The 20,628-nt window shown below is 42.6% G+C and overlaps 1 protein-coding gene and 1 long non-coding RNA gene across 12 annotated transcripts in view; one reads left to right on the top strand and one right to left on the bottom strand.

Moving 5' to 3' along the window:
- The window catches only part of IQSEC1 (IQ motif and Sec7 domain ArfGEF 1), a 349,048-nt gene extending 339,160 nt beyond the window's left edge, over nucleotides 1-9,888 (bottom strand). For 3 of the 11 annotated variants that reach the window (XM_083796385.1, XM_083796395.1, XM_083796396.1), the window contains exon 1: nucleotides 8,978-9,884. In XM_083796385.1, coding sequence (XP_083652511.1) covers nucleotides 8,978-9,243 — 266 coding nt within the window. In that variant the 5' untranslated portion in view covers nucleotides 9,244-9,884. Of the gene's footprint in view, nucleotides 1-8,977 lie in introns of all 11 variants that reach the window. The other 8 variants (XM_083796377.1, XM_083796386.1, XM_083796384.1 and 5 more) reach the window with 7 other exon arrangements.
- On the top strand, nucleotides 4,394-19,936 carry LOC310880519. The gene is made up of 2 exons (XR_014571739.1): nucleotides 4,394-8,376; nucleotides 16,918-19,936. It is a non-coding gene; the product is annotated as an uncharacterized lncRNA (long non-coding RNA).
- Nucleotides 19,937-20,628: the final 692 nt, after the last annotated feature.

Here is a 20,628-nt window from a genome sequence, read left to right as displayed (position 1 = left end):
GGCCTCATCGCAGTCTACAACTTCCTCACGAGGGGGAGTGGAGAGGCAGGTGGCCTATTCTCCGTTATCACTAGCGATAGGACCCGTGGGAACGGTGTTAAGCTGAGGCAGGGGAAGTTTAGGCTGGACATCAGGAAGAGGTTCTTCACCGAGAGGGTGGTCGCACACTGGAACAGGCTCCCCAGGGAAGCAGTCACTGCACCAAGCCTGTTTGAATTTAAGAAGAGATTGGACTGTGCACTTAGTCACATGGTATAAACTTTTGGGCAGACCTGTGCGGTGCCAGGAGTTGGACTTGATGATCCTTATGGGTCCCTTCCAACTCAGGATATTCTAGGATTCTATGACTGGTCCACAAAACTTGCAGTTCTTTTCAGCTAACAGAAATACAGCAAAGATGGAGAAACCCAGACAAACCTTAACTCCAAGGTATATCTTAAATTTTTGGAAAAGGACAGGAGTATGGTTTCCCTACCTTCCTTTCTCTGGTGCTTTAGTCCAATTATCAGAATAAAGTGCTCTTTACACTTAGGAAATCTGAATTACTGTAGTGCAGTTAAAGATGTATTGCATGGCTCTACGTATGCCTTTGTCTCTATTTATGTTTGTCAGGGAAGCCTGGCTAGAAATCTTATTGGCATACAAATAATGTATATTAGGCTTCAATTAATTGCTATAGAGAACTACTGAGTAGTAGTGTTTTTCTTATCTAGCACAGCAGTGAGACTTAATATACATGGAGATGACTATTTTCTGTATATATAATAATAATACAATTTTTGAAAAGTTTGCCTCTGCGCTTTAAGACGGCAGAAGAAAAACAACTTATGAGAAATCTTCAGTCACATTTGTAATAGTCTTTCTAATGCTATGAAGTGATGAAAAAGGAATACAGACACTGACATTCAAAAGCAAATTCTACATTATATCTACAGACACACACACATATATGTATGTACACACACACACTGTAAAACCAGTAAGTACTGAACTATTATGAAGAACCCAGCAGAGGGAGCACAAGTCACTAAGACACTGAAATGCTGCGTATTTTAGGATCAGGAGGGGTGCTAGCCCATCCAGAATTATGTAGTTTGGTAAACAAAGAAATACATTTATAGAACTTGCTGTTTGAAGAACCTAAGAATCGGGTTTTAAGATTCTGTTGTGAGAGTTGTTCTATTTTATAGCATTAAACTTGCTGAAATACTATGGCCACTTTGCAGCAATATTTTTTCCTTATAGTAGCCATACAAATAACAATTAAAGACAAACAAGTTTCTACGTAGCCATTAAGGAACTCAAGATTAAAGAAGTGCTTTTATTCTGATATTTTATGCAATTTTTTTTTTTAAACCTGAATCTGAGTAACCAATTAAGAGATAATCGTAAACTAACATTGACATGTACATTTGTAAAATAGCAATCATTATCCATGCTTAGCTTTGCTAAGGGCAAACAACAGTTTCCCAGATGGGAACAAAGAAACAGCTCTTTTTCTTAATTCTGTTGTTAATCACAATACCTTGGTAATGACCATAAAAAGGTAACAAATTCTTATCCAGATTTCTAGCTAGTGCAAACTAACATTGCTTCCACTATCTGTAATACAGTAAGCCACAACAGCTGAGAAGTTCAGCATTTCAAAGAAATACTGGAAGCTGGGGAGTAAGGGTGTGGGAGGGTAGTGAGCAGCCCACATCACCTAAAATCCAGCCAGAATGCACATCATATATTATTCCTTCAAATCATGCTGCTCTATTTTATCAAAGCCTGCTCAGACTATACTATTTTTCTTTGCAGAATTATTGAATTAGATATTCGGACAATCAGGCAAGGATACAGGCAGAATCAAATTATGACAACCTCATTCACAGTCTCACCGAGCTAAGATGAAAGACAGGAACATTGGCAAAAATAGCCTAAAAGTATCCGCAGACTGCACAACACACAGACACACAAAATGTTAGAATTAACATAGTAGGGAAGGTATGGGGAGGAATGACAGGATCAAATTAGAATAATGCAAGTGTGGGCTGCACATCAGGAAGTACTTCTGGCCTGCAAAATCCACTTACCTAAGAAGCTTCCCATGCACCCCCTTAGTGCACAGCAGCAGATGACCTCCTTACCACATGCATGGGGAAGGCAGGAGCCCTGAGACAGAAGCGGTCTCTAAAAAACACTTATCTGAGTACAGGCTGCCTAGTGCATAAGCAACTCTTCCCCTGCTAGGGATTGGAATCCCAAATGAGCCACAAACTCAAGAGAAGTTCAGTGCATCGCAATGTTTTGAAGCTCTGCACGGTTGTACTGCTCAGGTGCCCACAAAATTAAATAGTGTCAGAATTGGAAGTGAAGATGAAGCAACTGGTCTGATATCCTTTAACAATGCCCTGGGGGAATGCAAGTACTTTTGTAACCACTCTGTGCACAGACTGGGTGTTTAGAGGCCGTAGCTTGACACACAGCATTGAATCCTGCACAGCAGTTCCAGCTTAGTGTCATCGGCCAGCACATAAAAGGCACCCAATTTCATTTTTAGACCCAGTAAAACTAAGTTTTTGAGATGCTATTTGCAAGAAGCATTTAATAATTCACTAGTTTAACTTTAATAATTTACTTCCCCTATCAGTACACTGTGAGAAAACACCTTGAAATACCTTGTTCTTTCCTCACAGTTTCCACAGTCTGCCATTTAAAAAAGCTCTTCCTAGAGATTCTGCTTTGTGTGTGATGTATTTTGCTTCAGGTTTTCAAAAAAGCTGCAATTTACTTTTATTTTTTTTCCCTCCAGAATACAGCTTCCCTAAGGATTTATGGAGAATTGTCTTCCTGTGCAAATAACCAGGCCAACAAGGCTGCAAATCAGATCCAGAAAAGTGTACATCTATGCTTCATATTCTCCCAAAAGTATATTATTTTGAGTGGAAAAGGACAAAGTTTAGCATCCCTCACTCAGCAGGAAGCTAAGTTCCTCAAAAACACTGTGCTTTGCACATTTGTGAAGAGCAGTTCTGAACCTGCTCGCCCATCTCTCATGTTCCCATGTAGTTGTTCAGTGCCATCCCTAATATAGTTTAATAATGGTAAAATGCACTTTGCTGCCAAGTGGGAATTACTTCACTGGAGATCACACTGATTTTTAGGATTGACACAAAAGCAATTGCCTGCCTTTTTAGGACAATTGCAAGCTGTTCCAAACTTACTAACTTTTGAGGAGAATTTAAGGACCTAGTTGCTTGAGTTGAAGTGCTTCTATTTCACATAGGTCATCACATTGAACTCACAGGTATTTTTAGTAATAACAAGAAGACTATGACTGGGGTCTTCTATCTCATACCTCACATGAGAAACGGAGAGTAATCAGTATGCTGCTGGTGAACTATGTGCACAAAGAGCATCACATATAGGCTTGGCATTGTTTTCGTTTGAGGAGGTAGAAGTGGATCTTCTTCCATGCGTTTATCTCACAGTAGTGACAGCAGCTCTCATTTGCTCACTGAAGACATAGGATCCATGAACATTGCCAATTGGTTTCCACAAGCAGATCTTTGAAAATGCATTTCAGTTTCCTTGATATTGAATTCCTAATGAAGATCGTCAAAGCACTAACTGGCATGGAACAGTGCTTTGTTCTTAAAGTTCCGAACACAAGAATGCTGAAGTTAGGAAGGTTAAAAGTTGTGTTCTGAGTCAGCAGAAAAGACAGTTACATTAGAGAAAGATTTCACATTCACTGAGTACTTCTAACTCTTTAGGTCTGGTCTGCTTTAAGTGGGACAGTATACTTGATTCCAAGTTTTCAAACCAAATTTTAACTCATTTTCCTATAGAGCAGGTTACCTTCTGCTCCATTTGTTTCCCTTTGTCAAATCAGTATGCATTTTTGCTGTTTTCTTCACAGACCATATTTCCTCTCCCTCCTCTGATTTCCAGGAATTTTCTTGATACTGGCATACCATTTTGTTATCACTGTGCTTTGTCCTCCTCTCCTCCTCCCCCTTTTATTTGAAGCTTGTTTCATTAGTCATATGGTACACATAAGTCGCGAAATTAATTTGTCTTTCTGCATTATCATTTTGCTTAACATTTAGCAGATGCTAAGTAAGAGGATATGCCAATATTTCAACAGACACCCAAAATAATTTAGTTGAGTTTAGTTAGCAAGTTCATGTCTTATTACACGTCTTCACAGTATTGATTTCCTACTGTCTGCCAGAACAACAAATGCCTGTTTTAAGAGATGCTCACTCATCTGCTGATGTACAAATCACACTAATGTTGAAACACATGCTTCGAGAGCAAAAGCACTCCCTCACTCCCCTCAGTGTCAAACCCTTATTCTCATAGCTCAGTAGTCACACCGTTCCAGTTACTTACTGAAAATAAAATGAACAGAATTGGTTTTAGTTATTTGGGGATGTAAATTTACATTCTGCCCAATCCCAGATTTACATCATCCTCATCTGTGATAGGACTGAAAGAATATGTAGTATGTAGTCACAGTAAAGTGTTTGCTTTGATACAAGCTGTGATTTCCACTTAAAGATATTCTTCGTGAGCAAAATAAGCTAGATAAGTAGAGGTGCAATTTTTAGTAATTGTGCTTCTACTGTAGGCTTCTTCCAGCAAGACTATCAGTCACAAATCACACTTTCCTTCTCAGCTGATTGAGAAAGAGGGCCTAATGAAAGCACCTCATCTACATCCTTTCTGACAAAAAGGCAGAGGAAGTGAAATCTTGCCCAAGCATGAGCATGCTTTAATAGATGTTAGATACCTCTACTTTAATCAAAGCAAGCCAAAATAAGCTTCTGTCCAAGAGCAGCACAAGCAACGAAAAGTGATTTACATCACATGAACAGTCTGTCTCAGTAGAGAACATCTCTGTAGGCAAATAAGTCAGGCTGGTCTCTGCCCTGCTGCAGTCTCTGGCTTCCCGCTGAGCCTGTGTGCAGGGGCATCACTCAGTGCCAGCAGCAGCATGCAGAGTCCCAAGCTCATTTTGTGTAAGCCATAAAGCAGCCTTCACATTAGCACCACAAAGAAAATTCCGACTTACTAGATTGCACTAAGTACACCTCAGCTCAGACAGAGCATCTTCTAAACAATGAGGATTTCTTATAGCTCTGAATTGTGACTATTTGTCCCCAGAGAACAAAGCCAGCCCTAGATCCATTTAAAAATAAAACAGTCAGGCCAGGCACAGAACTTAGACCGAGTTGCAAATAAGAGCTCTACAAGATTGTTCCACCTTAACAGGCAATTCTTTCTGTACCTCCCACCCAAACTCTCACCAGGAGCTGTGTGAATCAATCAAATAAATAAATAAATAAATAAAAGTAAAGAATTTAAGTTGGTTACAAATACCACTCCGTAAGCTGGAAACATGCCAGTGTTGAGTTTTCAGAGCTGGAAAAAAACTAACTTCTGTATATTTGAAAAGATGCAATAAGTTTGTTTCCACACATTTACACTAAAAGGTGCATTACCAAAGTGTATGTATTGAACATATCTTCCTTACACTGAGGATCTGAGTTTTGGAAGTTTTTGGTGTTTTATCAAATGTTAAATGAAATGGGTTAACCAAAAGTTAGGCTTATGCAACTTAATTAGCTAAATACCTATTGTTATCCTTAACTTCTTAACATGCTGATTCACTACATTTAAGAAAGCCTTGCAATCAACTAATTATCCTCAATTACATTTGTGGATTTTAAGGTTGATTCACACACAGCAGATTGGTACAAAATTAAGTGAAAGAGCCCTCAGACTTTTTTTTGTTTTGTTTTGTTATTCTGTCCTCCTTGCAAGAGAAGGAGCACATCTGCACCTGTTCACCCATCCCTGTGCACTCGCCTCCCTCAAATAGCAACCTACACGAAAGAAACATCCTTTCTACTCCGGTCCTTTTCTGTAGGAACACAAAAGTATTTTTACCTTTTTTTTGTATATTTTCTTATAGAACTCTAATGTGGTGCTCATCAACAGTTCCCTCACTCCTCACTCCATCAGATCAAGCTAAAGAGTTTCAAAAAATATGCAGCTTTTCCAAGTTAAACAGTCTTCAGCTTTATATTCTTCCCATTGAGAGAACTGAAAAGTTTCAGAACTTGTCTAACATTTCTATGCTTCCTTTTTTAGCCACCACTTGGTAATATCAAACAGCTCTCTTGACACTACGGTGTCAGTGATCCACACCTGCTTTACGCAGGTTGAACTCCTCTGGCATCTTGAATCTAAGCTGTTCAGAAAATCTGCTCAAATCTCAAGGCACAAATTCCATAGATGACTTCCTAGAAGTACTGATTTTGTGAAGTATTTGGCTAAGACAATCCCCGTTTCCTTTAAAAAGGATCCCCATCATTCTAGTTTTGAAATACCAAAGGATAAGAGCGAGCACTGAACACTGCTGGTACCTGGGCACAAAGCAGTGCTGCTGCCTCGGGAAGGAGGAAGGCAGAGGGGTCTGCGCACGATGGGCAGAAGGAAGCAAAGACATGCCACCTTGAATGCCACCTCTCTCCTAACATCACGGATATTCAGAGCACATATTATTCACGTTTGTTATTGCACTGTTATGGAAGTTTAGCAAAGCACCAAATATATGACAGCTGCATGTGACATTTAATTCTGGAGGAACTGAGATTTTTCCTCACTAATTAGGAAGCTACAGCCAGCCAGAACCTGCAGGTTACATTCTAAGAAAGCAAAGATAACAGCAGGACCGGGAGAAGGCTTTAAAACAAGGGTGTTTTCTATTTTCCAAGTTGAAGACTTCCTCCATCTCCTGCATCCAGGCAGAGATTAAACCAGTCCTGTGGCTGGCTTGCTGCACCTGCTCCCGGCAGCTGGAGCCCCAGCAGCTGCTGCCACGGCCCCCACCCCATGCAGCTGGGGAACCCCAAGTGTGCTTCACCTACATGGTGATGCAGGCTGTCCTGGAGACGGGACCAGGCATGCTCCACACAAAATAAAGAGGGGAAATGACAATTCGGGTGGAGGGCAGTATTCATCCCATGGAGGTGGCCCCGGAAATCTGGCTCTCTACAGACAGTCATAGAGGCTGAAAGCCCAGCCAGGACCAGACTCACAGAGGGCTGTCTCCCAGCTTCCACACTAAGCCCTGCAGGCTATGCCTCAAAGCGATACAACTCTGCCATAAATATCCCAGATTAATTCTGATCCTAGCATCAAATCCACTTAAGTGACTTAAAAGCCTCCAAGTCCTCAGAGCTGTCTGCCCAAAAAGGGCTCTGCAAATGAGTCTTGGGCTGGTGGAGAAGAGAAATGTTATCAAACAAGGCAAGCCATTTGTACAATTTTTAGTAATGTTGTTTGCAAGAGACAAATGGGACAAGATAGCTGAGTTGGCATCTTGTACTAGGAGAACAGGCACAAGAAATCCTCGGGTACTGGACATGAGTGCATGGGGTAGGATTTGTGTAAATACTTTCTGTATTCCTGTAAATTTCTGTTCCATGCTTTCTGGAAATAGCACTTTCTGATTATTACAAGAGGAGTAGTTGTTAAACGACAGCATATGCTCTCCAGTGTGTTTAGGGAGCTATTTGCCTAGCTCTCCTGGAGACATCTATTTAAAAAAAAAAAAAAAAAACCTAAATGGCTAACTCCAGCATCGCTAAAACCCCCTAAACGTTAACGCTGACAGCCGGAGGGGAAGCAGAGCTACTTCCCCTCTCACTCCGCCACACCGGGCAGCAGGAATGCGTTTGGGAACAGGAGCACGCCAAAGGGGCAGGGAATGACCCACGACCATACCCCCCCTCCTTCACCTCGCACATCCGTACCCTAGGCAAACCCGTTATCTCGGGGCTCCGCAGGCAGCGACGCTTCCTCCCCCGCCACCCGGAGCGGGGGCACGGAGGCAGCAACACTGCCGAGGCCGGGAGGCCGTTCCCCGGCCTCCCTCGGCTGCAGCGTCCCCGCGGGGCCCCACGAAGCCACCCGTGGCCGAGCCCCGGCACAGCGGTCCCCGGGGCGCAGCAGACCCAGAGCCGGGCGGCTCTGCCCCCCAGCGCCCCGAGGCCGGGTGAGGGGCCCCGCAGGTCGCCCCCAGCGCCCCGCCTGGCCCCGGCAGGGGGCGCAGCCGGTGCCGGGGAGCGGGGGCGGCCCGGGGGGGCCGGCGGCAGGAGGAGAGCCCGATCCGTGCCGGGCGCGCGGCTCTCAACGGGGGGAGCGGCTGACAAGCAGCCCCTTGTGTCGTACCAGGGCGGCGGAGTGGGCTCGTAATAAGATGCATGCTTTTCCCACTCCGCCCAAGTAAAACTAAGTCCCAAATACTTCGCCGCGAGTAGCCGGAGGCCGGGGAAGCGCCGCGGGTTCGCTTCCATCGCTGTTCTCCCGTGGCTGGTACTTAAGCGCGGCGCGCAATTGCTTAAGCGGCTTTCTGCGCGCTGCAAAGCGGCGCCCGCTTAATTCCGGCTGCCAGAGGCCGGCAGCAGCCGTGCCCCGAAAGGGGCGAGCTCCGGGCGGGCTGCGCCGTGCCGAGCTGACCCCGCCGGGTCGCACCTCTGGGGGCTCCCCCCGGGCAGGGCGGCCTCCCGAGGTGCACGACCGGGGGGAAACGAGCCCTAGAAGGACAGGGCTCGTCCCGCTGCTGCTCTGCCCGGGGGGCGGCGTGCCCCGGGGCTGCGGGGACCCGGCGGCGGGGAGAAGCCTGCCCGGGGTGCCCCCTGCGCTGCCAGCGCTCAGCCCCCGGGCATCCCCGCTAGAGCCCCAGTGAAGCACCGGCATCCCGAGGGGCTGGGGGCGTTAGAGGCTGAGGCCGCCCCCTCCGCCGCTCGGCGAAGACCCCCTCCTTCCCGGCGAGCCGCCCGCTGCGGGGAGTTGCGCTGCTTGCTTGTACGCGGGGCGGCTTTAGGAGCCCAAAGGCAGGAGGCGAAAGAAGAGGAAAGCCCCGCTACTGAGAGACCCTCCTCGAAAAGGGCAAAGAAACGCGGGCAGCGCTTACTTTTCGTGCTTTGCGTTTTCCTGGATGGCGCTCAGCACCCCCGGGTACGCGGGGGGGACGCCCTGCTGGAGCCTGCATGTGGCCAGGTGCCGGTGATGCTCATCCTGGAGACAGGCGTTTTCGTGGTACAACTTGGCCACTTGCTGCTCCAGCTCGTCTATCCTCCGCTTCTGCTTCTCCAGCAGCTCCTGCTGCGTTTCAATAATCTTGTTCAGCTCCTTCAGGTACTCCGCCGCCTTGCTGGGGTTCTCCGCCGGGCTCTCCATGGCCTCCCCGCACCTCTCACCCTCCGGGAAGCAGGTGGGGGGCGCAGGTGCCAGCCAGCCCGCTCCGCTGGGAACTTAAGCGAGAGGGGAAGAAATAAATAACCCGCCGGAAACCGGCCCCCCTGCTGGCTCTCCTCTTCCCCTCCTAGAGCAGCCGCTGCCCGGGCGAGCGGAGGAGCGGTGCGCGGCGGCTGCCGGCCCCAGCCGCCATTGCTGATGCTCGGCTTCCCGCAGCCGAGCGAGGGCAGGGCCGGCGGGGACTGCGGGTGCCGAGCCGGGGGGAGCCGCCGGTGCCGCTCGGAGCCCCGCCGGTGCTGGCGCACGGGCGCTGTCCCGCCCTGCCGGAGCCGCAGCCGGCTCAGCCCCTCGCCAGGCAGCGCCCGCGCCCCCGCCGAGCTCGCAGCCGGGCATGGGAGCCCGCAGCACGCCGCTCTCCTGCCTCGGCAGCCGGGGCCGCGCTTTAAGTAGCCGGGGCTGCTGCCTCCTCCGGGGGGCCGGTGAGGAGGGGGCTCCGCGGAGCGGCGCATCCCCCCGGCACCCCGCTGCCGGGGCGCGGCGCTCGCCGGGGAGCGCCCCCGGAGAGATGCGGGGGGCAGCCCCCGAGCCGGGGCAGGCCTCGGCACCCCCCCGTCCTTCTGCCCGGCTCTGCGGGGGCGGCCCCGGGCCCCCCCGGGCTCGCTGGAGAGGGCCCGGAGACGCGCGGGGTGCGGGGAGGGTGGGGAAGCCGGGCTGCGAGACCTGATGTAAGAGCAAGGATTTTTCCCTGGCACGTCTGGGGAGCGATTGTTTATTGTTGAAATAGCATCAGGGTGTTGGCTGCCCGGAGATGGGAGCTCTCCAGCAGCATGCCCGGAGTCAGACTCGTGCTAACTGCTGTGTAGCAGAGACCTCTGCCTTTCCATCAGCAGCCCTGACATTTAAAACCTCCGCTGGTGAGACTCTGCTTCCCGCTAAGGCTGCATCGGGCCAAGAAAAGTTGCCGAGATGTGGCTCCTCTATGATCCCAGTGTGAATACATGTTGGGAATGCTCATGGAAACAGGGAATAGGAAGGGGAAATGGAGATACTGCAGGAAGAAGATAGGAAGGTGGAGAAATATTTTTCTCCTCCCTTCCTCCTCTCCTTATCTCCTTAATATTTTTCTTTTTTCTCTCCACCTTTAAACTTTGCAAGTTTCAATTAGTAACATTTTCTTACAGCAGTTGCTGCTGCTGTCACAAATGTACTAGTCCTTTCTTGTGGAGTCAGCTCTTGTTACCATTTGCCAGGATGTATTGCTTTGGAGTATGGCTGATGCAGCAGGCTGAAGAAGTGGGGGACTAACAGCAGCCCTACCAGGGAGGTTGGAGACTCTGAGCTCCCCCTAGCTGTCCTTGGAGTGAGGGGCTGAAATTTTTGGAATGGATTTCCAAAACAGAGGATGTACATCACAGGTTCCCACCTATGGCTTACTTATGAATATGGAGAAAAGAGGTATGAGGGGAGGATAAGCCTAGAGGGGAAGAGATTCACCTGGCAAGTTTCATATTCATTCTGATTTTAAGGTAGAAATTAGTTATCCTCAAACTGTTGCTTTTGCTTTGGACATATGTGCAACAAAGGGCTGTTGTCACTATCAAAGTAACTGAAGCATGAAGGACTAATTCCCAGTCCTCCTGGGGATCACAAATTCACAGAGAAGTCTTTATCTGCTCTTTCGAGAAGACAAGCTTCTTTTCCATCAACCTGATCAGAATTTTTCATTAGAATTGTTGAATATATATGTATTATAAATACTCTGAGTTCAAAATATAACTGCTGAAGAACACTTTGCTCTTTATGGCATGAAATGGTTATCGCAATATGGTACTGAGGCAACCCGCACAACATTATTTGAGAAAGCCAGAATGCTCGTCAGGTGTTAAATCAATAAAGAGACCAAGAGAACTTGCTTATTATATACAAAATAAAATGTGAAGACACTCAAAATTCATTAATGTACAGTAAAAACCTTATTAATCATTTCACAGAATGGACAGTTGAAGTGGAGCAGCAGCAGTAGTTACTACAACTGGTACCTCTTTGAAAGACCTCTTCTTAGGTAGTTAAGACCTAGTTCATAGGACCCATGCAACATTGCCGAAGAGGCATGAGGCGTTTTTAATTATGACTCTCCTCCTTTCTTTTACAGAACAAAAGTGAATGCCTCAGTTCCCAAATGGCAAAGTTATGGCTTGTTCAATGGCTTGTTAGTCTTGTTAGACAAGCTAACTGAGGAATAATAGCTTGTGAAGGGCTGGCTTTTCCTTTTGGGTCTTTTTTTCTGGTTCATTTTGGAATATCTTGGTTGATTTTGGAGAGCTCTTTTGAGAGGATAGCATTAGGTTTTTCTCTTCTCAGGAGTTCATTAACAAGTTAATGAATTTCACCTGCCAGTTGCAAGTACCTGAGCTACTTGTGCTTTCTCATAGGTAACATGGAAAAAAAATCAAACCTACTGGAAATGTTCTTACCAGGAAATCATAGGTTAGATTGAAAAATACAGTCCCACTGCAGGTGTCCTTGGGTTGGGACCTGGTTTTTCCTCAGTTGTGTTACTGGTGTGGTTTTGTATGTTGTTGGAGAAACAGAAAGGAGCGCTTTGTGTCTGAGGGGATTGTTTCTGTGAGCTTCAAGACACCTGTATGCTTCATCACCCTCCATAAATTAACAAGAAGAGGTAAACTTAGAAAATAAGCATATTCGTGAAACTAATAATATATTCAATCTCTATCTGTGTGAGACAGATTGTAAAAGCAGATCCAGGTTGTTCGGATTTGCTCAGTTAGAAAATTAAGTGACATCAAGCCTAACCTTTTTTAATACAAAAATTACCAAAATAGCATTCTTATTACTTGCTAACATCTTACCTTAGACCATCCATTTTTGTAAGTTAAGCAGTACATGGTTAATTCTTGCCAAAGAAGGTGCCAAGGAAGATTTAAATATGAAAGGAAATGTTATTCATCCAGTAAGTACAGTCCTCTGGCTAATTTATTACTAGCAATAAAAAAAATATCCCACTCACTTTTGAGAATCCTTAAGATAGCCTTAATTTTAGACTGTCTCAGATCTAGTTATTTTCTGGTGAATCAATACCTTGCAGAGTACCATTTGTGAATGCAGGAGTTCCAAGGTCTGATCCAAATCATGGTTCAAAGGGAACCTGGCCTACATATGTTGTTAGGTGTCCACAGGGAACAGGAATGTTTGCCTGTCCACTTCCCAAAAACCTGGCTCTTGTTGGTACTTGCTACATGCCTGACTTGGATGTTTTGTCAGCTTCAAGTTTATTGTACTCTGTTAAAACTGAGCTATATTGTTACTCTTTCGAAAGTGGTTTGGTGTGGCTAAAATGTAATCAGTAAACACACAAACAGCTGAAGTAATTTTTTCAAAGATATTTCCAGGGAAAAGCATCTATTTTCCATGTAAAATTAATTAGGTCAGTGTAATATAAAATACGTAGACCCAGAAGTCATGCAGTTATATACACTCAATCTTAATTCTACGTTTTATCTCAAAAATAAAATTGTATTGGAAACCACTTATTTCTTGTTCACACTTTTACTCTGTCCCTTTGCTTCCCTCCGTGTCTCCTTGGTTTTGCTGCATTGTGTTTAGAGATTAAGGTTATCCCGCTACCAGAATTTATGGCGCTCTTAGTTTATATGTTGGTACACACCTCTTTCCCACCATGTGCCCTCTTTCATGTCATCTAATGACACATGACATGGATGTTCCTTATTACATAACTGTGTACTCACCATACACCCGGAAGTACTTTTTCACGTTCTGTGGGCTGATGGTGGGGATGTGAGAAGTGATGTGAGAAGAATCAACGTTTTTTGTAGCCTGTCTTTCTTTCTGTCCTGTCAAATAAAAGAACTGTTAATGTAAGCTATCAAACAACTCTATTATAAACATGCAGAATGAATTGGCAAGGAAAATTTTGCTGCTTTGGGGAAAGAGAAAAAAGCAGTGGGTCTTATAAAGGAAAGAGTATGCTATTTAAAGAGATGACTGGATTTTTCTTGTAAAGTATGATGTGGCAGTGACACCAAATGCAAGGCTTATGGTGTGCTGGGGAACAAGTGCGCTAATACTCTAGGTTGTGGGACAGATACTGTATTCTAGCAAGGTAGGGGTAAGGGAAATAAAATCATGAGGAGTGCTTGCAATTGCAGCACCTGGCGTTATCTGTAGAGGAGCTGCAAGCTACTTCATAAAGTCTTGGGGAGCAGCAGCCTAAGGACCTTGGAAAATAGTATAGCAGAGAATCACTGCAAGAAAAAAGTGTGTATACTTCTGCCAGATGTCTATGGAAATGTCATTAGCTAATACTGCAGTGTCCACTATGACAATAGATGAATGCTTATCAGTTAAGCCAGGGAGAGATAGGAAGTTACAAATAAAGATTTAGTTCAGATATGTGGTCAGACAAACATGATTTCTAATTGTGCTAGATTTCCTGATGGTATATGGGCTATAAATTTACTTTGAGCTTCTTAAGCTTCCTGGTTATGGAGATCACAGTGATGTTCATGACCTGTTACAAGGATAAACAAGATCAAAAGAAGATTGTTTAAAATTGAATTTATGATGGTTCAAATTGAGATTGTTACTTAAAAACAGCTTTGGAGTAGTTTTGTGAGTCTTTCTGTGTGAATTAATCTTTCAGAGTGAAAACAAGACAATTTCAATCCTGAAAGGATTTTGCTGTGAAAGTAGAAAGTAATTTTAAAAAGGGGATGAAATGGAACACATAACTCAAATTTAGCAGTAAATATAATGAAATTTAGAGTGCAGATGTAATAGTTCCTCTAATAATTAAACAAGTTATTTTATAAATGGTGCAGAAAATTATTTTCTAGGTATTTAAGCTGAGATTTGAGCCAAGTTAGGGTTGGAATCAGGACACCTCTCATTAAAACATAATATTTTAAGTTGAAGGATAAACTGTGATGGAAGGAGAGAAATATATACTACGATATCAAATATCTAGTGCCAAGAGCAGATAAGTGCCAGAAGAAAATACTTCACATTAAAGATGAAAAGCACAGGCTTTTTGGCAGGGACAAGAAACCTTAAACATCAGATTAGGAAGCTGAATGCTAAAAGAGGAAAGTAAATAAAACTCTCCAAAAATTACAACATCGTGGATTCATTGAAAGCTGGAAGAAATAACAAATATTAAATTGTGATTATACGACTTCATTGCAACATGATTCTCTTCCAAGAATATAAAACCATAAAATACTATATATGATATTGAATATAAACATTTCAATACAGTAATAGTCTTTTTCTTGAAGTCTGCTCTGGATAAAAAACTTAATAAACACCACTTTCTCATACAGAAGTCCTTTTAAAAACAAAAAACTACATAAAGAAATAATTACATACACTGCCAGAGTTAAATTGGCACAAAACTTTCCATTTTGAGATGCTGGATTCCATTTTGATTTCCATTGTAATATTTTTCTGTTCTTTAATTTATTGGATTAAATTTTTCTGTGCTTACTATTTCTCAGACTTAATTATCTTGGAGAATTTCTGCAAATACTACTTTTCAGAAGAAGATTATGAGAAAACATGGAATTTAGCTAATATTCAGTTTTTAGCCATCCATGGAAGCAATTAAGGAAAAGTTTAAAGAAACAACTGTGAAAAAATATGAAGTACTCAGAAATTTGTATTTCTTTGTCACAGGCATTTCAAATTAGACACCTCAAATTGATGAAAACCCTAATGAGTTGTATTAATTCATTTTTTCATTTCATGTCTGTGTTTGGCACAACAGTAGGCTGCTCACTAGGGTGCTACGGACAGAAACTCACTTAGATAACAGTAACTTTTTTTACATTAGGAAGATAATTCTGCCTTCAAGGAGAAGTTGAAATAGTAAAATAAATTAAAAAATAATAATAATGGGGCAATGTCCTGACAAATCAGTATCAAATGGTAATTTCAATATGTATTCTGTCCATTCTCTGTGAATCCAGTGGATAAAGTTGCAAGTAATTTGAACACACTGTATACCATAATGTGTGTATATAAGAACAAAACTAACGGATAATTCTTATTTTGGCATTTAATAAATTCTGAATGCTAGAAAATTCACCCTTGTCTGTTCTTTTAGGTAGCATATATCTCCAGTTCTCCTATCCTCTACATGTTCGCACTCATTTGAAATTTTTTATTGCTATAAATAGTTTAAAACAACTAGTATTTGAAGAAAGATCTACAGATCAGTCAGGAAGCAGGTATGTGATTGAAAAGGAAGCTTATGACAGAGGCTTGGAAGAAAAAAACTAAACAACCTGTTTCATGTGAATTGTAACAACATATAAATCACGAAGGCCTAGGTTTATGATCTTTTCATGCAGTCCAGACCACCTTTTCATGTTATGTACTTCTGACCAGTTTTAATAGTGCTGTTTACCACTTCAGCTGTTTTTTCTAATTGTACTGCATTCTTAGGGTGGCTACGCTATTTGCTGTCAAGACTAACATACATAAAAAGTATAATGTTTTACTATTTAGTGTATATTAGCAGATAGAAATGGGCAATGTTAATACCACTAATCTCAAGTCAATCTCAAAATTCTCATATAACAGCAAGAAGTTTCCATCTTTCTTTCTGCAAAATTGAGGTTGCATGATGTGTGCAAGATGCTCTGAGGAGTATTTTGGGGCTACAGGTGTTTTTCCCCTAACTGAATGGTGCAAGGCAAAGATCGCAAAGAATGCCTTTATGTTTTCACAGCAAAATGCTCTGTGGAGAACTGGCTCCAGTCCTAGAAATGAGGTATCAGCACCAGTGGAGCCCTCTGCTCAAGGTAGAGCCCTGCAGTCTGTGCTGCTGACTAGCTCAGGTACAGCACCGTGCTGACAGCTTACAACTTGGGATCAATCTAAGTCCCGGCTGGTTCACAGATCTCTGCATGGTCCTGTACAGTGAGACATAACATGGGCTTCAATGACAAAAATTAGCTGTGTAAACACTAGGGAAAAAAGGGTCTATTTAAAATCTAAAGTATAGCAAATATAGGGTAGCTTTTTATCATTAAATATTAATGGAGGCAAGAGAAGTGTCAATTTTACAGAAGTGTGGAGGTATTTTACTTACTATGACTACAGTGTTTATTCACAGTGTACCTTACCTTCCTCCCTACCCCAAATGGAAAGGCGACCTAGAGATTGGTGAAGAAACACGTAAAAAGACAGTATATGTATGTGAAGAGGAGAAATAACTTTTCATTTTATAAACAAGGAGTAAAAATCACATCCCAGCTGACAACAGCTGAGAAATTGAAGTTCTTTCATTTTATTTGCAGCAGTACTTAAAAATAATTTGCAAATTCAGACTGGAAATTCTTCTTTCCCCCAAAAATAAATAAAAATACATCACAACATGGACAAGTAATTTTCAATTGCTTTTTACCCAAATATACAGTGCTAAACCTCAAGATGTCTTAGGTAAAGATTCAAAATCAGGAAATGAAAAGCTGAACAACAAAATGCTAAGGTCAGACAGGATCAATCTTTTCTTATCCCTCCTCTTTCATACTGTTGCAGAGCATATAGGAGTGGGGTGAAATGTGTTGATGCTGGCCTGTATCATTAGTAACAGTCTATTATTTACAATTTCAGCCTAGAAGCCTCGGAAAGTATTTTATCACTTGATCTTCAAACCAGTGTTTGTAACTCGTCGGCCTCTCTCCATTTTATGAGCATTTGTACTGCAACTGCATTGAGAAGCCCTAGAGCAATGTAGTTAAGCTCTATTGAACTCTATGGAGGTTTAAAGATAAGGGAATTATTTCTGTCAGAGCTAACATGAAAAAATATATTTGCTGTTTCATAATTGCCTAATAGTGGCAAAGAAGCTTTTCCTATTATTTCCTTTTATTCTGTTCTTGCAATTGGAACCTAGTCTTGCATAAGCAAGGGCTACAAATCATCTTGAATTCTTGGGACTCTAGTCTCAAGGGTATGTTGTCCTTTACAGAGGACATGGGTTTTACTGTACATTTCCTGTTACTATTAACAACTCCCAATTAAAATGCTTCACATAAACTTGGTACATCCGTGTCTCTTAGTCACTGGTCACACAAGCAGGGCTCTTTATATGCTAGTGGGTGTGAACTATCAGAGTAAAGGCTTCATTTGGATCAGTACACCTGAAAAGCATTGATCCCGCTCTCTTTTTAGAGATCTGAGAAAACTGCAGTATTTTCTGGAAGCTTTTCCAGCTAGGTTCCTTCCAGCTTAAATTTAAAGCGAGCAAGAGAGAGAAATGTACTTTCTTTTGGAAGGGAGTCTTTTTCCTATCTGAACCATCTCTCAAGAGGAGACTGTCAAAGACTGAAAATCTGTCATTTGGAATGACAAAATATTGTGGCAGCAAAATGTTCAGTGAGCGCTTATGTGGGGGATTACAGACTGGCAGAGAGAATGGCTTTCTAAGGCAAAGGAACTTCCAGAGCTGACCCTGCCAATGACAGTTTGAAGGCAAAAGTAACTTGATTCACTCTGAAGATGAACTGAAATTCTACTCAAAAGGAAAAGCAAGAAGAGGAATGTGCTGCTTCTACAAAGAATTTGTTATGGAGATGTAAATTCAAGAAATGCAATACAAAAAAAAAAAAGCTGTTTTCTTCATGTCTGCTTTTTGCATATTACTTTGTCAAAATTATACTGGGTAATTTATCAGGAGGAGAGTTATCATCTGAATCATCTCTCAGATCTCCAGCAAAGCGTTAATCAGACGTTTAGAGGTTTCCCATTGGCCAGGCTCTTAGAACGCAAGGAGAAACACCATATAGAAAGAATTTTTTAGCACAAATGACAAATTTAGTGTATTTCCAGTCCCTCAACAGGGATTGAGATCTTAAGCTTCAAAATATGGAATGGACTAATCAGGAGCTTGTGACAAACTTCTTTGGGTTCTTCTGAACTCAGACACCCTCTGAAGTAACTCGTTTTGCAAGATTTCCTAAAGAATAGCAACCAGCCAAAGTTAACTTGCTGTGCTCAGGCTCCTCAGCCACCTGGTTCCAAGGCATGTGGACAGTGCAGGTGCCTTCTTTTTGCTCTTCAGCAGGCTTGGAGAGATTTACTAATATGCCATACACAATGAGAAGAATGCTTAGACTTGCTCTGCCTTGGCGTCAGTGAGTCACTTTGAAATTGTCCGTATTTCATGTCAGGCAAAAGCTATGAACATATGAAAATGTTTATTTACAAAATCTAAAACAGCTAATGTGGTTACAAAGGCTCATAGAGACCCAAATAACTGGAAAGAAGAAAATGATATCTTGTCTGTGTATGAAATTGGGTTCAAACCCCAGCAAAATCTGTATGATCTGAGAGGTGGTAGATTCTTCCCTTCATCTGCAGGGGCCTTGGTGTTTGTGCACTCTTAATATTTCAATCACAAAGGAAGAACTTGGACTGGAGAAGTGTGCAAGCTTTTTAAACCTCTCCCCTGCTCTTCTGGAATGGGCATGGCAATGAATTCAATTTTCTTCAAGTGTTTTGATCCTCAGTGTGTTTGGGAGAATCTACTTTCTCTGCAGTCACAAGTGAATTCCTACCTTTGGAAATGTTGCTACTTTTTTTGTAGAGAAGATACAGCCCAAAGTATGTGATAAGTCTGGCCCATTTCCCCACACGGAAAAGCAAAGATCTCTGTGTAAGGCTTTTACATGTACTGAGCACTATATTTCATAGCCCCATGTAACCAAGAACTGTCCTCTGTATCTTGGATTAATTCATGTGAGTAGCTCTTCACTGGAGCACAGAAGTGGCAGTAATCAAATACTCTGGGGTGAGTGATCTAAACCTTGTCTTTGAGGAATACCATGAGAGGACTGTAAGCTCTGAGCTTTTGTTTCGCCTATCAGTGATCCTGGCGTTTAAAAGTCTCTTACTGCATTTCATTGTTGAGTTACTACAGGAAAAGATGCATTATTAATGTTTGAGTCTGCTTTTCACCTTAAAAGGATATTTTCCAAAAAGCAATATAAAGAAAAAAGTCACATAGTTGTATTCATATCCCTCAGATCTGTTGACAAACATAGTCTGTGTACCTATGTTAATGATATGGCCCGGGAAGGCTCTGCCTTTCTCTTTTACTTTGCAAACAATTTGTTTTCCAGATAAGGTTTTTCAAAAAATGATTGTCAAAAAGTCATCGTTGATCATTTCTTTGTTTGATGCTTACTATAAAATGATGTTTAAAATGTGTCTTCAGTAATTTCTAATGTAGAATGATCAGCCTTTGGGAAAACCTATCTAATATTGTCACAATGGTGCAGCTATAACTGTGAGCAGGTTTCAACCTATTCCTTTTAGTTTCTCTGAGTCCCTTCCCTTCCCTTCCCTTCCCTTCCCTTCCCTTCCCTTCCCTTTCCTTTCCTTTCCTTTCCTTTCCTTTCCCGCTAAAATGTGTTTTTCTTCTGTGTGTCTTTAACTTTTAAGGAACAATCAAAAGTCATGTTCTTCATCCCACTTTAAAGGTAAAAGAAGTGAATGTACTGATAAGGATGTGTTGGCCCTCTGACTTTATATTTTTATTTTTACCATCTCTTTGCTATCTTTTACCTTGTAAGGCTTTGTTCTCAATACTCTATTTCCCATAAAATGATTAAATTGATATTAATAGAAACAGATGTATATTGTTCTTCATCAAGAAAAAAGTGCATGGCATTTCCTCAGAGCTGAATGCCATGCCAGGTGGGTTTGATAGTGCTACTACTTTACAGCAGTATCATTGTAACAGAACATTTCTCTGTTGTTGTCTGTCAGGGTTTTTTTCTCCCTTAAGCTCCCAGAAATTCTGCCACTACATCTGCCATACGTGCTAGTAGGGCAAGCACGGAGCATTTACCTAATGTAAACATTCTCCTTGAAGCTAGGTCCCACCCAAAGCAAAAGCCTAGCTTGTGAAATCACACAGGCCTTTACTTTGTTATTTGTTATCATTTCAGGGAATGCCTGACAAAAATGGATTTATCTCTATAATATTCCACCTCAAAAACTGCAGTAGACAAAGCCCTTGTTCTGCTTGCTGCAGCCACAGCTGTAATCTGACAAGGGATTTTTTTTCTTCCTTTTTTTTCATTTTCTTCTTTTTTTTTTCTTTTTTTTTTCTCCTTCCATTCTCTCCCATTTTTTCCCTCTTTATCCTCCGTTTCCCCCTTCTTTCCTCCTTTCTCCCTTGTTTTCTTCAGAAAGGTGCTGATGACAGTGTTTATCAACCAGATTCCATTTCAGAGTATTTATAACACCACATTGTGAACTCAAGGTCAACAGAACTATAATTCAGACACTCTGCTTTTCATCTTACACTTATTTTTT

This window comes from Anser anser, assembly GCF_964211835.1.
Source record: "Anser anser genome assembly, chromosome: 12".
NCBI lineage: Eukaryota > Metazoa > Chordata > Aves > Anseriformes > Anatidae > Anser > Anser anser.
The sequence above is the reverse complement of the archived record's forward strand: the minus strand, read 5'-3'. Positions and strand labels throughout refer to the sequence as shown.